Source organism: Barbus barbus (assembly GCF_936440315.1).
Source record: "Barbus barbus genome assembly, chromosome: 23".
Taxonomy (NCBI): domain Eukaryota; kingdom Metazoa; phylum Chordata; class Actinopteri; order Cypriniformes; family Cyprinidae; genus Barbus; species Barbus barbus.
The window spans coordinates 19239524-19256700 of record NC_136751.1 but is presented as its reverse complement, the minus strand read 5'-3'; the positions used below and the strand labels follow the sequence as shown (position 1 = coordinate 19256700).

At 36.9% G+C, this 17177-nt stretch overlaps 2 protein-coding genes across 2 annotated transcripts; both read right to left on the bottom strand.

Moving 5' to 3' along the window:
- Window positions 1-9017: 9017 nt before the first annotated feature.
- LOC306843015 (synaptotagmin-2-like) lies at window positions 9018-13608 on the bottom strand (the record flags this gene model as incomplete). Its single annotated transcript, XM_079374258.1, has 6 exons — window positions 9018-9325; window positions 11717-11828; window positions 11904-12023; window positions 12091-12498; window positions 12729-12805; window positions 13434-13608. 6 exons carry the CDS (start codon window positions 13606-13608, stop codon window positions 9018-9020), a joined length of 1200 nt encoding a protein of 399 aa, XP_079230384.1.
- A 1458-nt stretch (window positions 13609-15066) lies between these two features.
- LOC306842883 (C-signal-like) lies at window positions 15067-16671 on the bottom strand (the record flags this gene model as incomplete). The annotated part of the gene is made up of 6 exons (XM_079374040.1): window positions 15067-15180; window positions 15295-15428; window positions 15704-15833; window positions 15920-16088; window positions 16156-16211; window positions 16525-16671. The coding sequence occupies 6 exons, from the start codon at window positions 16669-16671 to the stop codon at window positions 15067-15069; spliced, it is 750 nt and encodes a 249-aa protein (XP_079230166.1).
- Window positions 16672-17177: the final 506 nt, after the last annotated feature.

Genomic DNA, 17177 nt, shown 5'->3' with positions numbered 1-17177 from the left:
ACAGTTGAAACGCCCTAAATAACTTGCTCCTTACCCTTCATTTTTTGCCTCACACATGCGTTTCAGCAGCCTTTCCTATACAATTTCGAGGATGGTTCTCGAATCCGGAAATATAGAACAATTTCTATTTTTAGGGTTAAGAATTTAATTTCACCCTAGCTCTCCCTGACTTGTCCTTTCATGACGATATTTGCTACCTTAAATCTGTGCTCTATAAAGAGTTTTTATGTCATGGTGTGTGTCCCTAAGGGTTGTCTTGCAATTTAGAGGAATGTGTGAGGTTGTGAGCCTGGTACAGTTAAAACACACTGTATTAATTATACTTGCAGTATTGCTTTAGATGCTGTCATGTCCCAGTGTCTAAGAATAGAAACAATTTATACATCAATGAATGGAAAGATTTATACAAGCTGAATAAATAAGCTTTCCATTGATGTGTGGTTTGCTAGGATAGGACAATATTTGGCCGAGATACAACTGTTTTAAAATCTGGAATCTGAAGGTGCAAAAAATAAATATATATATATATATATATATATATATATATTGAGAAAATCACCTTTAAAGTTGTCCAAATGAAGTTCTTAGCAATGCATGTTACTAATCAAAAATTACCTTTTAATATATTTACAGTAAGAAATTTACAAAATACCTTAATGGGACATGATCTTTACTTAATGTTCTAATGATATTTGGCATAAAAGAAAAATCAATAATTTTGACCCAGACAGTGTCTTTTTGGCTATTGCTACAAATATACCCCCGCGACTTAAGACTGGTTTTGTGATACAATGTCACAAATGTATTCAGAGACGGATTTAAAACAAATTTAAACAAAATTGGATATTTGTAATCTTTAACACTACTATACTGACATATTTTGTTACATTCTGAGAAATATACAGTGTTAAATGCTGTTGAAACAGTGGTTAAATGGTTAAATGCATCAGCATAGCCTATACATAAGCTCTGCAGTATATTTAGAGAGTGAAATTATGAAAGAAAAAATATTTGTTGGCAGATATAGCAAGAAAATAAATGATGTGATGAATTGTTGATCAATGTTTGATGTAGAGATTAATTATTCTTAATTTTAATTATTTAATTATGCGAATATTCCATATTTAGTTAATGTACTGTAGGCTGGAAGCAAATTATGTTTTGTACTGTGGCAGGGGTTTACATTACTTAAAAAAAAAAAGAACTAAAATAAAATATTCACGTGAAATGGCTTTTTAAGGCAAGTGGTTGCTACTGGTAAAAACATTCCTAATGACAATATGTAATCTTCATCATGACCGGAAGCTATTGCAGGCAGCTATAATGTAATGAGAGTGCATTTGTGAGTGTCCAGCCAGTAAGGTGTCCTTGAGCTGTTATTTATTTTTATTTTTTTCCTAATTTGATGTGTGGGAGGAGGGAGATTTTTGGCTCTTATCTTTATCTCTCTAACAGATGCCAAAGTGAAAGGTCTGGCTGTCGTTCAGTAGGGAAAAGATAAACGAGAGCTCAGGATAAACAGGCAAACACACTCACAGAACCCAAAATGTAACTGGAAAATAGTGGCATGAGCAGTGAAAAGCAGAATTGATTTTTTCCTCTGCTTGTTGCATATATTTAGTTAAAATTACGTAATTCAGCACAGTTTGAGAATATTTGCAGTTTCCAGTTCCCATTATACTTTATGTTTAAAATATTCAAAATAAAAAGACAAGAAAATTGAGACATTAAAGCTGGATTACAAATAATGCATTTTGTTTACTCTGTTTTTGAACTGTTGTCTTGCTGCCTTTTCAGCCTCTTGCAAGTAATGTGTTTTTAAGTACTCTGTGTCATGTTAAAATATAAACTTTTAGTCATTTACAAGATGTTTTGGCTTTTGCTAATAACAATGTGGTGAAGATTGGAACTTAGGTTGAGGATAGGCAAATGTTATGATCTAATTTATGTGTTATTATAGTAAAATGATATTTCTGTCATGACAACACTTGTAGCAGATCTATACAGGTGGAGCTGGGGAAGGTGGAGGGTTTCTGAAGTGCGCTGCCATACTGCTACATCAGAAGAAAGCCAGGTATTTGAATATTGAGCAATGAGCTCATTGCCTACTGATACAGGAGAAAACCTATCAGCTGAGCCATATGATAATGATGTCATTAGGTCAGATTGAGTTGGACCTATCGGACTTCGCCAACTTAGAGTTTCATGCCAGATCTCTGTATTTTTGTGTTCTTTGCACTTCTTTTACTTGTGTATGCCAGTGGATTTTACGTTGCATGTCAAAAATATGTTAAAATGTTAAATCTCTTCAGTAGAGTTCATTATATTCATCCGTCACACAACTTCATTTCCAGGCAGCCTGATTAAAAAAACACCCATATGATCTTATTTCCAGAAGTTACACAGAGTCGGCCAGTCAGATTAGGGCTTGGCAGTTTAAGAAAATACTTTCCAGTTTGTATGCAATATACATCAACGTCAGTTAACTGACTGTGATTAGCCAAGATTAGCTGATATTCAGTGCGAGACATTCAGTTGAGTTTGTTTCACATCTCGTCTAATTTTATTGAGTTTACACAGTTATGTTTCCACTTCACAGGTTTTTGGGGTTGTGTAGAGTGAGACAGAGATTGGAATCTGACAGGCTGAAAAACAGAATTCCTGTTCCTGCTTTGTTTGGATTTCCTGCAGTGTGAAGCCTGTTGGTCTTTAAAGAATGTTTCTTGATGTCTGAATGCCTCAGATCAACTGAGATCTCTTTAATCTGCCCAGAAAAATTCTGCCACAATTGTTTATGTTTATGGTTCATAGTATTTAATTTATTTAAGCCGTAAAGAGAGAAATCTTTAATAATAATAATCAAATAAAACAGTAAAAAATAAATCTCTCTAAATTTCACTTTGACTCACTACTCCAGGTTTAGGTCATGACATCCTGATTTAGTTGCTGTCCGAAGGTCTGTTTGTATTTGTGAAGAAATAGATTTTGGAGCACTGCTTGCTGGAAGGGCCTTGGCTTATGTAATTTTAAAAAAAGTTCTTTCAAAAATTATAGTCCAAAGCACTGACATAAAAGTCAGTTTCAGTTTCAATTTGACTTGCAATGAAGTGATATTAAACACAGAACAGGAACAGACAACAGGTGAATCCTGGCTGTTTTGTTTATTTGTTAATAATTACCAAGTGAAATTGAAATATAGGCTTTTATGTCAAATTAGGTGCCCCAGTTTTCAGTATTCAGTTTTGTACACAATGTACAAATACAATGGTAGAATGAATGGTACGCCCAATACAGTACAATATAATACAATACAAAAAATGACGTCAATGTTGTTAATAGATCTATTCATGCTGTGTATTATACACATATATCTGTAGACACACTCACATACACAACACATAGCAACACTATAACAATAGTTATCTTCTCAACAGTGCAACGGTTTCCATTATGCCCTGGGCTGATTCATTAGTGTTGCGTAAGAAGTGTGTGAGCCAACTCTACATATCATGTGTTACTGCAGTAACAGCAGTGGTCTGGAACAGCTACGCCATTAGACCCTCATATACGCACAGCCTGAATATATCCTTCATATACATACCAGGGCATATCCCATATTCTAAACCCATATGGAACGATAAATATAATGAATATGTATACATTTTCAACTACCTCAGAACATTTTTCAAGTTGAGTGACATTACCTTGGGTGCATTGATCTTTTGACCAGTTACTCACCTGCTATCCACATTTGTCTGTTTCAACCTGCAATAAACCTGTAATTTGGAAAATAACCAGTGTTAAATTATTCAGTTTTATGACAGCTATTAAAACTAATTTAATTATTAATTATAATTAGTCCTTACAATTTCAGTAAAAATAGCTTTTACAGTAAAAATAACATACTTTGCAGCTCATTGTGACTGAAAAGACAATTTGAGGACAATTTGAGATAATCAGAGAATTTCAAATAAATATGAATATATGTGTTCATTATTTTATCTGTTGACTAAATAATCTTTCTTAGGTTGGGCTACTTTTCTAGGTGGAGGAATTCTAGTTATGTGGCTCCTGCTGCTGGAGTTCGTCCTAAATCATCAGTGCTTAATAAATAGTTATATCCCATCCCGTCCTGTCTGAGGCAAAGCAAAAGTAACAGGGTTTATTTTTTAGCAGACCTAAAAGATTTAATACATCCCAATTTGTATACTGCTTCTCACCTAAAACTTAAATAATAATGAACATTTGTGTAATGAGTTTATGTAGATGCTAACACTCTCTCCTGATAATGTAACAGATAACAAAAAAGCAATTTAAAGTGTTTCTTCTGACATAGAAGTCTATTTCAATTTGGCTTGCACCATAGTGAAGACTGAATAGGAACAGACAACAGGTGTATGTTTATATATATATGTGTGTGTGTGTGTGTGTGTATACAGTGGGGCAAATAAGTATTTGATACACTGCCGATTTTTCAAGTTTTCCCACTTACAAAGAATGGAGAGATCAGTAATATTCATCGTAGGTACACCTCAACTGTGAGAGACAGAATATTTTTTAAAAAATTATGATTTTTATGATTTTTTAATAATTAATTTCCATTTTATTGCATGAAATAAGTACTTTATCACCTACCAACCAGCAAGAATTCTGGCTCTCACAGACCTGTTAGTTTGTCTTTAAGAAGCCCTTCTCCTATCCTCCACTCATTACCTGTATTAATTGCACCTGTTTGAACTCATTACCTGTATAAAAGACACACTCAATCAATCAGACTCCAACCTCTCCACTATGGGCAAGACCAAAGGGCTGTCTAAGGACACTAGGGACAAAATTGTAGCCCTGCACAAGGCTGGGATGGGCTACAGGACAGTAAGCAAACAGCTTGGTGAGAAGGCAACTGTTGGCGCAACTATTAGAAAATGGAAGAAATTCATGATGACTGTCAATCTCCCTCGGTCTGGGGCTCCATGCAGGATCTCGCCTCATGGAGTATCAATGATCATGAGAAAGGTGAGGGATCAGCCTAGAACTACACGGGAGGACCTAGTCAATGACCTGAAGAGAGCTGGGACCACAGTCTCAACGGTTACCATTAGTAACACATACACCGTCATGGATTAAAATCCTGCAGCGCGCGCAAGGTCCCCCTGTTCAAGCCAGCACATGTCCAGGCCCATCTGAAGTTTGCCAAAGACCATCTGGATGATCCAGAGGAGGCATGGGAGAAGGTCATGTGGTCAGATGAGACCAAAATAGAACTTTTTGTTATAAACTCCACTCGCAGTGTTTGGAGGAATAAGGATGAGTACAATCCCAAGAACACCATCCCAACCGTGAAGCATGGGGGTGGAAACATCATGCTTTGGGGGTGCATTTCTGCAAAGGGGACAGGACGACTGCACCGTATTGAGGGGAGGATGGATGGGGCCATGTATCGCAAGATTTTGGGCAACAACCTCCTTCCCTCAGTAAGAGCATTGAAGATGGGCCGTGGCTGGGTCTTCCAGCATGACAATGACCCCAAACACACAGCAAGGGCATCTAAGGAGTGGCTCCGTAAGAAGCATTTCAAGGTCCTGGAGTGGCCTACCCAGTCTCCAGACCTGAACCCAATAGAAAATCTATGGAGGGAGCTGAAACTCCGTGTTGCCCAGCGACAGCCCCAAAACCTGAAGGAGCTGGAGAAGATCTGTATGGAGGAGTGGGCCAAAATCCCTACTGCAGTGTGTGCCAACCTGGTCAAGAACTACAGGAAACGTCTGACCTCTGTAATTGTAAACAAAGGTTTCTGTACCAAATATTAAGTTCTATTTTTCTATTGTATCAAATATTTTTCACGCAATAAAATGCAAATTAATTATTCAAAAATCATCCAGTGTGTTTTTTTTATTTTTTATTCTGTCTCTCACAGTTGAGGTGTACCTACGATGAAAATGACAGATCTCTCCATTCTTTGTAAGTGGGAAAACTTGAAAAATCGGCAGTGTATCAAATACTTATTTGACCCACTGTGTGTGTGTGTGTGTGTACACATATATATATATATATATATTTGTTTTTTTTAATTAGCCTGATTTCCATGTGAAGCTGAAATACTTTCATGTCAAATTACATGCCTTTTTTTTAAATTATTTTATTCAGTGTATTTATACAAGTCTATGTACACAGTGTACATACAACTAATGAATGAATGGTATACCCAATAAAAAAATGACATCAAGTGTTTAAATGGATGTATTCATGCTAGTATAATATGCAAATATATGAAAGACACACCCAATACAAATAGTAACCCATCAACAGAAATCAAGTTCTGCAACAACCAAAATCTTATTGACCCCAAACTTCTCAATGGTATGTTAACCTGTAAGTTAAATAATTAATTTCTGGGTAATGATGAACTTATCTAGGTGCTAACATTCTCCTCTTATAATGATAAAGGGTGAAGTAAAACGTGACTTTCGGTGAGGTAAAATGTCCTTGACATTTATAAACCCTGCTGGGTTTGTAAAAGACGAGTAATATTATGGTTTTAAACAAAAGTGAGAAAAGAGGAATGCATTCCTCCCTTCCAAGGCCCCAGATTTCTCATGCTCACCCTTTTCCCCCAAATCCCATCGTGACTTTCATTAACAGACTGTGGGAGGAACAGTTTTCCAAACAGTCTTGAAGAGAGAGATGTAATGCCTGGGAATGGCCTTGAGTAGCGGAGGTGCCGTAACATCTGTTCAGCCCTGCTCATTACGATTCAAAGTCGTGATGTTTGCCTTAATTCACTGTCTACTTGTCTACAAAAAGTCTGGACCAGTGGCTCAGAAGTAACTTCAAACAAACAATCTGGAGGCAGGCCAAAAGAAAATAATGGATCCAGTGAGATGCTCATCTGTTTAAATGGTAGTGTGGGTCTGTTCTCCTTCCAAATGCTGTTATCCTAGCATCACGCTAATGATGCAGCCTCCTCAAGTGCTGAGTCTGGCTTTGCAATTTTAGCAGTGAGCCAGTGCTTCAGTGGGCTGGAACTGATGGGTGATGTGTTCAACTTTTGCTGCACAAATCCATCTGTGAGACAGCCTTCATTATAGACAACATTCAGTGTGGAGACAGATCAGGGAAAAGAAATGTTATCACATGCTTGTTCTGTTCAATCCAAAATGGTGAGAGTTTACTGTTAGTTAAATATTTAAATATGTATTGCAGGCTTGCTGAATCACATTTATATGGATGTGCTTATTTATCTATTTCAGTTGGTCAAACTCTTCTCCTGATCTATTAGAATTGTGGTGGCTTCAGCCCAGCTTTTCAAATGCTTCATTCAGATGTCTGACTTGTTGACGTGAAAAAAAGATAAGCTTCATTAGTCGCATAGTGTTAGAGAGCCATCTTGTGGATACAGTTGGTACCTTAGAAAACATCAATTATATACAGCTGATTTAAATTAGCTTGGTAAGCACGTCAGTGAGGATTCATTCATAACGAATAAACGAGTGTATATTTCCAAATATAGGCAATGACATTTTCACCACACTGAACCATCCCTAGTAAAGTCCGTACTTGTAGGGTTTTAAACACCATCAGCAGTGTCAGTGAAGGGCATGCTTGAAATGAAGAGACATAATGTGGTTTGAAACTGCAAATCAAGGTAAATATCACCTTTGAATTGAATATTTTATTGAGCGTCATCACCAAACATCTCTAAATTAAGCAAAGAATGTAAATACATCTCATACAGTAAATGGCAGCAATGAAATTAACCTTAGCAAGACAAAATAGTCAGACATTGTATTCCAAAACTGTTTTAGATTTCCACCATATTAAACACTTATTTTCAAACTTATTTTTAATGATCTTCTACGGGCTTGAAATATTTCCTTATTTAAATCATGAAGTCAGCGCATGAAACATGTGAGCATTATATTTAATATACAACAAGTTTGCCTAATGCTTTGGCTTTTCTAATGCTTTTAATGTAATGTGATATGTTGTTGTATAGTTTTCTCGCTGTTCTGTGATAAAATAAGGTGATCAGTATGTCTCGCGCGCTTCTGTTTAAGTTACGAAATACGAAACATATTCCTTGGTTTCATAATACTCAATTTATTGTAGTAAACGGAGATTGGTGTCTTTAGAAGACGTATCTGTGCTGAATTCTACATAAATAATCCACAACAATGCCGTGCTATGGGCACAGCCATTGATAGAGGCTGCAGAGGAAGTTCTTTTCATAAAGACATTTCAATTTTTCAGAATGCCTCAAGCGCACGCGGGTCATGTGACAAGAACCAACCGATCAAGCTGCATCCTTTCCCGTAACAACATTGAAACCTCAGCCGAGATGGAGGAACAGTTGATCATAGCTGTACAGGGATAGCCATTTTAAATAAATTTAGTTGCAGAGCGCAAACGACTTTTAGTGCTTGAAATCCATTTATCCTTTGCTGAAACTTCCGCGTTCCGCGTCTTAATGGAGAACACGTGTCTAGGTTGCTTCGCAACGGCAGACGCCACGGGAGAGCAAGCTACAGAGGGAGAAAGCGACGCGCCTAGCGTTTTACCGCGCAATATTTGAATCTTCCGCTTTTCGAACGCGCAAGTGTGATAAAGGCTTAAAAGGTTTTTTTATTTTATTTTATTTTTATGCAATCCGAAATCTGAGTGGGCTGGACACAGGCCCCCTGGTGGCTATGCCACTGGTGCTGATGTTCTATATACAATAACAAACTTTATACATGTATCTCCACTGTCATATAGGTTGTATTGTTAGCTGAAAAAAAAAAAAATACTAGTGAGACTGAGAGTGTGAAAGTGAGTTTTAAGTCTACTGGGCCAGAAGTGTCCATAATTAAAGAAACACACACATTTAAACCTATCGCCTTTGTAATTGTTTTAAACTCAATGAGCAACCAAATTTAACATTTTATTTTTTTGACCGCACACATTTCCTCATTACAACCTGAAACTGACACAAAAGTCGGAAGTACGACCTCCCATCTCCGGAACGGGAATGAGATATGTATTCAGATGAAGATTAAATGCCATTTAGCGATTGGCTGTCGTAGTGATTGCATCATAAGTTTCCAGTGCTCATTTTCGAAGGTTTTGCCTTTTTTGATGTGGATGTGACCAATCAAACGCTTGGAAGACTTTTTTGAAGGCTGAATTTCGTAAACAGACACTATAATGGTGCAGTCTCTAATCTGTTGATCTGGCAACACAAAGGTCAGGACCTCATTGAACACAGTCACCTCCCAATGCTTCTTCTGTTTAGTCCTCTGATGTCGAAGTTTGCAGTGGTTGCAGGTAACGCTGGTTTTGGCATAGAGAGCTGTGAGCACAATCAACAAACAGTTTGAATATGATTTAAAAGTAATTTTACAAGATTAAGCTAGGTTAATGTTAAAATGTAAATCAACTTTTGTCCATTGTTAGTTCATAATCTATTCCATCTCATCTCCTTCAAGCCATTTCTCCTGCAGCTGTATCTGCACTCACTCACATCCCTTCACACTGGTGTTTTCCCCTCAGCATTTAGACAAGCTCGTATAACCCCACTACTTAAGAAACCCACCCTTAACCAATCTCTTTTAGAGAACTCCAGACCGGTTTCCCTTCTTCATTTCATTGCTAAAACACTTGAATGAGTTGTGTTCAACCAAGTCTCTGCCTTTCTTACACAGAACAACCTCCTCGACAGCAACCAGTCTGGTTTCAGAAGTGGACATTCAACCAAGACTTGCTCTCAGTTGTTGAAGCCCTAAGACTTGCTAGAGTGGATTCCAAGTCTTCATTACTTATCTTGCTGGATCTGTCCGCTGCTTTTAATATGGTCAACCACTAGATCCTCCTGTCAACCCTATTGGTAAAGGGCATCTCAGGAACTGCACTCCAGTGGTTTGAGTCTTACCTCTCATATAGGCCCTTCAAGGTATCTTGGAGAGGTGAGGTATCCAAGTCGCAACATCTAACTACTGGGGTGCCTCAGGGCTCAGTTCTTAGACCACTTCTCTTCTCTGTCTACATGGCATCACTAGGTTAGTTATGATCGATGATCAACTGACTTTCTCAGACCACATTGCTAAAACTGCCCGGTCCTGCAGATTTGCTTAATTCAACATCAAGAAGATCAGGCCCTTTCTTTCAGAACATGCTTCACAACTTGTTCAAGCTCTTGTTCTGTCCAGGCTGGACTATTGCAATGCTCTCTTGGCAGGTCTTCCAGCCAGTTCTATCAAACCTTTACAATTAATCCAGAACGAGGCCGCAAGATCAATTTTTAATGAGCCAAAAAGAATGCACGTCACACCTCTGTTTATCAATTTGCACTGGCTACCAATAGCTGCTCGCATAAAATTCAAAGCATTAATGTCTGCCTACAAAACCACCACTGGCTCTGCACCCTTTTACCTAAATTCATTACTTCAGATTATGTGCCATCTAACACTATCTTGCTATATTCTTTTTCTATTCTATCTGTTTTATTTGAATTAATTATGTATTCAAAAAAATTAAAAAACCTTGCTACATGTACTGCATTAAGATAACTGAGATTTGTTATAGTACTTGCATATCATTGCTCTTTTGTTGATTTTGATTGCTTCCATTGTCCTCATTTGTAAGTCGCTTTGGATAAAAGCATCTGCTAAATTACTTTTATTATTATTTATTATAACTCGCAATTGTGAGTTTATATCACGCAAGTTTGAGGAAAAAAAGTCAGAATTGCGCCATTGTATCAGGCAATTCTCAGAAAAAAGTCAGAATTGCGAGATGTAAACTCACATTTGTTAGATAAAAAGTCACCATCACCTTTTTAATTATTTTATTCAGTGGCGGAAACAGGCTTCCATAGTTAAGCAATACCACACAATTGTACCGCATCTCTCAGAAAAAGCTCCATGTCACCGTTGCTATACCAGTCTTATATTTTAACTAAAATTATTAAAATATTTTTCGGTAATTGACAAAGCTGAAATTAAAGCAAACTTATAAAAACTGAAACTAGAAATGATGCCTAATTAAAGCTACAGAAATATAAAAAAGAGAATTCAAACTAATAAAAATTAATATAACCAGCCAAACAGAGAAGTGCATTTCGTCACAGAACATGTTTCCACTGCTCCAGAGTCCAGTGGTGGCATATTTTACACCAGTCGGCTTGGCATTGCACTTGATGTGAGGCTGCTCCCAGCTCCTGCTGCACAGTTTTTGTGCTGATTTTAATGCCAGTGGAAGTTTGGAACTCTTCAGCTATGGAATCAGCTAAGTGTTGGGACCTTTTATGCACCACGTGCATCAGTACTCGGTGACCCTTCTCTGTGACTTTACATTCTCTTCTGCATTATGACTGAGTTGATGCTGTTCCTAAACCCTCTCACTTTCAAATAATACCACTTACAGTTGACAGTGAAATATCTAGCAGGGACTTACAGCAAAGATGGCATCCTATCACCAGTACCATACTTGAATTCCCTGCACTTTCCATAATGACCCATTTTGTGTTTGCAAATGCAGACTGAATGCTTCGGTGCTTGATTTTATACACCTGTGACAATGTGTCTGATTGAAACACTTGAATATAATAATTAAGAGGTGTATCCCAAATGATTTGTCCATACATAAGTGTTATAGAGTAAAAATGTATCAGTTTGCAGCACAGTTAACAGTGCAGTTTATTTCAATTCCATTCATTTATAAGTATACAATCATTATTCCTTACCTTTCTCAGTCTTATTGGGATGACATACTGTGCGGATCTTCAGCACTCCCACCTCCAGCCTCTGAGATATAGGCATGTATTTCAGAGAGAGCAGTGCCTCACCAACTGTATCCTACACAGAAAATGTACCAATTGTTTTTCTTTTTATCTCATAATTTCCAATTCGTTATACCGGGATAAAACTTACTTTCTTGGGTACTTGCAGATCCTCTCTTAACTCTAGGGGATATGAGAGCTTCAGACTGTTCAGGGCAGCACGGGCCTCTCCTAGAATTCCATGTCTTGAGTATTTATCAAAATCCCTAACCTAAAAGAAACAATCAAAAGTGAATTGATGTGTCACGATAAAATAAAATGCTAGGCCCGTTACGTACCTCAAATCTAACAGTGACTCTTGGTACTTCCTCCTCAGCCAGAGTGCAGGAGAACTGATCTCCAAACACAGGACTGCAGCTCTTCTTCACTAAACGTGTCTGCCATTCGTCCAGAACACACTGCATTGAACTCTGCTCCTCATCCTCTCTTTCTGCCCACAGCAACCGCACCCAAACAAACGGGTCCACGCTGTGACTGAAGTCTCGTACGGCTAGATCCTGAGCATCCAGTACTGTCACCACCAGTTTGGACTGCAGCTGATCGTAGAACAGTGAAAAGCGCAGAGATCCCTGGATGTTCTCCTCTTCCAGATCTGCCATGCTAGCTAGATCTAAACTACTGCCCAGGTTAGTGCAAGAGGTGCCAGAGGACAGTCGGTGGCTCAGTTCTTCATAATGAACCTCCATCTGATGGACAGAGTGTGTATCTGGTCTGATTTTCAAGTTACAGTATTTTTGGATATTTAGAAATACACACATGTGGTTGGCAATCAAAGCCAACCATCTGTGAAACATGTTTTTCATCTATTTAGTTTGATCTAGGTCAGAGCAAGCAAAAACTAAGGAAGCAAACGCAGTAAAAAATGGGTGCATTCCAAGTTATGATGATAATGATGGTTTATGCAAATGAATCTTACGTTAGCCTCATTTGTTTGTGTAGCATACTGAAAACCTCCGCTCCGAGCTGACAGGCCATCTGCTAACAAAACATTCACTGGAATCAAATAGATGTTGATAGATATTCTGCATAAACCTCATTAGCATGTCTTCTATAACTTTTTATTTGATACATTGTTCAAAGGTTTTGGATCCGTAAGATTTTTAATGTTTTTGGAAGAAGTCTCTTATGCTAACCAAGGTTGCAATTTATTTGATCACAAATACAATAAAACTGTAATATTCCAGTCTTTAGTGCCACATGATCCTTCAGAAATCATTCTAATATACTGATTTGATGTGTATCAATATTTTTGTAGAAACCACAATACCTTTTATTTATTTGATGAATAGAAAGTTCAAAAGACCAATGTATTTGAAATGAAGATCTTTTTGTAAAATTATAAAGGTCTTTACTGTCCCATCTGATCAACTTATTACATTCTTTTTCAATAAAGTATTAATTAAGTGTTCAACAATAACTAAAATATCTTACTGACCCCAAACAATTGAACAGTACTGTAGATATGATAAATAATATGATACCTCTTCTACAATACTGTGCATCTAAGCCACAAATACTACATGCTTATCTAAAAACTACACGTTTATAGTAATATGTACTAATCTTGTGTAATATTAGGTCGAATATAAAAATCAATAAATTTATTTGCATGTGAATTTACCAGGTCTTCGTGAAACAGGAAACCGTGTACAGTGGCGGTAAATCTGCCATATCAAAAGGCAGAGAGCTATAAGGAAAAGGACAACAGATGTGCCCAAAATACTATATTCCAATTCCTCTGAGAATGACAGTTGAATTTCTCTGAAGGACAGACCCAAAACAGCAAAGAAAATCATGCCTTTCTGCCATGTAAAGACCTGGAAATGAAGAACACAAAAGTTACTTTTGGAGTTATTGATTTTTGGTTGATATTCATATTTAACCAGACAAGAATCAGATTTATATAATGCTGTATATACTGTTAGTAATATAGTATTTGACATAATATATAAAACAAAAAAGTATTACATGCCGGTCTGTTTTTTGCCGGGAAAGACAACTGTGGATTCTCTCAGGTTTCTGTGTACTAAATGTATTTTAAAAAGGAAAGCACTAATAAAAGAACCAAAGGCAGAAACCCTACCTTTCCAAGCTTTAATTTTCCTCCATTAGTTCCATTTTGCGAATAAACTATGACCGGAGCGGATCCATATTGAGACGTAGTTGACAGCGATCACCTGATAGATGATCAGCAAACACAAGGGCAAACCTGTTTGATCACTTGTTCATTCAGGTCTTATTAAACAGGCTTCTTCTGTGCAACTCTGAAACATAAGATGGATACAATGCGTTTCATGTAGAACTGCTCTCTCCTTCTTTCTTTACTACTACTCTGTGTAAATTCAATGGCCAGTTTATCACTGCCTGTATCCAAATAGCTCAGCATGTGAGATTAGATAATTGCTTATGGAAAAGAGTATCAGTATTGTAGATGGGAGAACCTCCATTTGCCTCCTAGAGCAAAATAATATTCATAGATATGTATATGAAAAAACTGTAGATGATTCTATAATAAAATAAAAACAGTAGATTGATTATGATGCATAACTGTTCTGTGCAATGAGATATAGCTAAACAAAGATATGGACTAAGCTGAACTGTTTATTTACTGTGTGCATGTGTTTATAAGAAAACAGTTATGTCTTGAAATTTGTGAAAAGCAATAACTATTCTGCCAACAAGAGATCAGAATATTCAAAATGTGTTACAGAATACAGCTTTATTCATACATATACAGTTTTATTATTTAACAATAATAGCAAACTCATTTAATGTCAGTACAGTCTTTAAAATGAAAAGCCATTTACAACCCATTTTTATGATTTACAAAGTTATAAATAAATAATAAATAGGCTAAAATGTAGTTTTTATTGTCCTTTTCTGTAGGACTGTCATACCCTGCTGTATTTTACGAATATAACTTAAATTCTGAATGTTATTCACAATTTTGGCTGTTTGTTGCAGTTAAACAAGAATAAGTGGTGAAAAGATTGTTTATTATTTACCAGACAAGATGTTGTCATTATTTCAGTGGTTTTAATCCCGATGTGTCACAATATAATCATGATCCACTCTTATTGATGTCACAGTCACCATCCCAAATATTAAAATATAATTTCATAAGCAGGGAAAATAAAAATAACCCTGAAAAAGAATGTTGATTATTACATATGTAAATTTACATACAGTACATACATATATAGCTAAACAAAAGTAAAGCCTCTATTGCTCGCATCTAAAAAACATCTGCAGCATCACCAGGGTAGTTGTTCACCAGTATAGTGAAGAAATGACCCGTGATCCTTTTCAGTTAATCCACCAATCACAGACAACACACAGGAAATGCTTTCCTCAGGACTCAATGGTGCCTGTATACAAAACAATCAACAAACCACAAGAGATTATCTCTCTTTTTAGACCTTTTGTAGCAATGTGCTTTGCAGATAGCTGCGATGAAGAACAGATATAAGAAAGAGACTCACTTCAGGTCCACCCATATCAGTGGTGCGTACCCAGCCTGGATGCAGAGCCATACACAGGATCCCATCTGCCTCCAGGTCCACTGCCAAGCATCTGGTGACCATGTTCAGTGCACTCTGATACAAAGCAAATGCAACTCAGTATCTCAACTGATATATTCACAGACATACTATTACATTATACAGAAACGTTTTCAGTTTTCACCACAGAATAAAAAAAGGAATTGCAATTTTTTTTTTAATCTCAGTTCAGACTTTTCCCTCACAATTCTAAGAAAAAAGTTAGAATTGCAAGATACAAGCAATTCTGATTTTATTTTATTTTTTTTCGCAATCTCAAGGTTTTTTTTGTTAAAAAAAGTCAGAATTGTAAGATTAAAGTTTCACAATTGCCTTTTTTTCCATTGTTGACTATATTTTTGACGATCACCCCAGTACAGCTCAATTGAACCCAGTAGAGACGTCATATTGATGACTGCTGCTCTGTGGATGGCCATCCCTTTGCCCCTTGCAGCTGCTCGCTTCAGCAGTGGGAGCATGGCCTGCATGACAAGTTCAGTAAGTCTGAAGGTTTTCAGACATTTGTGTTGAGAGAAGATATATGTAGATTTAATTTGATAAATGAAACCTTGATCATCAACGGGGCAACAGAGTTGGAATGGAAGTTTTCCAATATTTTGTCTGCAGTCACTGTCTCAAGGTTGGCAACTACATTAATTACTATCACTTGAGGAATTTTTTTTTTAAACAATAAAAATGTGTGTTGTGTTAGCTCGCCACCTAATGTCCAATAAAAACTGGGTCATGACGCAAAACCAGCCGAGAACCGCTGATTTCATATTGCACTAGACGGTGCTTTAGTACTTACCCAGTTTAATAATGTGTATGTTTTGATGTTCTTCTGCCAACATTTGCAATTCCTATAAAACAAAACAGGCCTTTTAAACTATTGTAAACTTTTTTTTCTTTCTTTTATAATTATTACGTGTGGCCTTTAGGTCCGCATGATAATTAAGCTGTATGAAATCTATTGTTTTAAAAATGTATTTATCACTGAAAAGCTAAATATGTAACTTAACCGAAAATGTTTAAATGGGGCAAGTTGACCGTAATTCTCAACCACGCATGTGCAGGTTCTCCTGCAGCTAAGATGACTGCAGATGATCTGGGGCTGGTTTGTAATGTTTTTATAGTAGGCCTAAAGCTAATACTACTGTCTGCTCACAGCATTACCTTGGCTCCATCTGGATTGCGAGCAGTAGCGATAATCTTCCCGGGAGAGAAGCCTCCTGTTGCCAGACTCTCAACTATCTGCAGCCCGAGGCCTCGACTGGCTCCTGTGACCTTAAGGTTTGAACAGTTTTTAAACGCACGAGTCATTTTGTCACTTTATTTGAGAGCACGAGTTTACGATCATGTTACCCACAAAATTATGTTTACATAAGCTTTCCCTGAAAAATGAAACACTGGAGTTTTCGTTGAAGCCACCTTTATTATTTTGTTCATCGTTTAAACATTCATCCAGTATTACTCGTGACATTTCGATGTCTGTCCCGGAGAAATTTAATAAATTTGCTTTAGGAGCACAATAATTAGTTATATATTTGAACAGTTTTTCAAAACTGAATAGTCCTTACAAACACGGTATGTTCACATATTCAACATCCACACACACAAAACACAAAGCTTTTCTGAAAGCTTTAATTAACCACTGAAATATCCGTTCTAATTTGTTCAGGTTTCATTCCAAAATTAATCTTAATTCAATTTTGTCCACATATGCAGTGACAATGTTTTTAATCGTTGACCCATCATGAGTTTAATGGTCAGGACAAAACACAATTAGTGTGAATGCCTAATGATTTATGAAATGTGTGACATTTGGA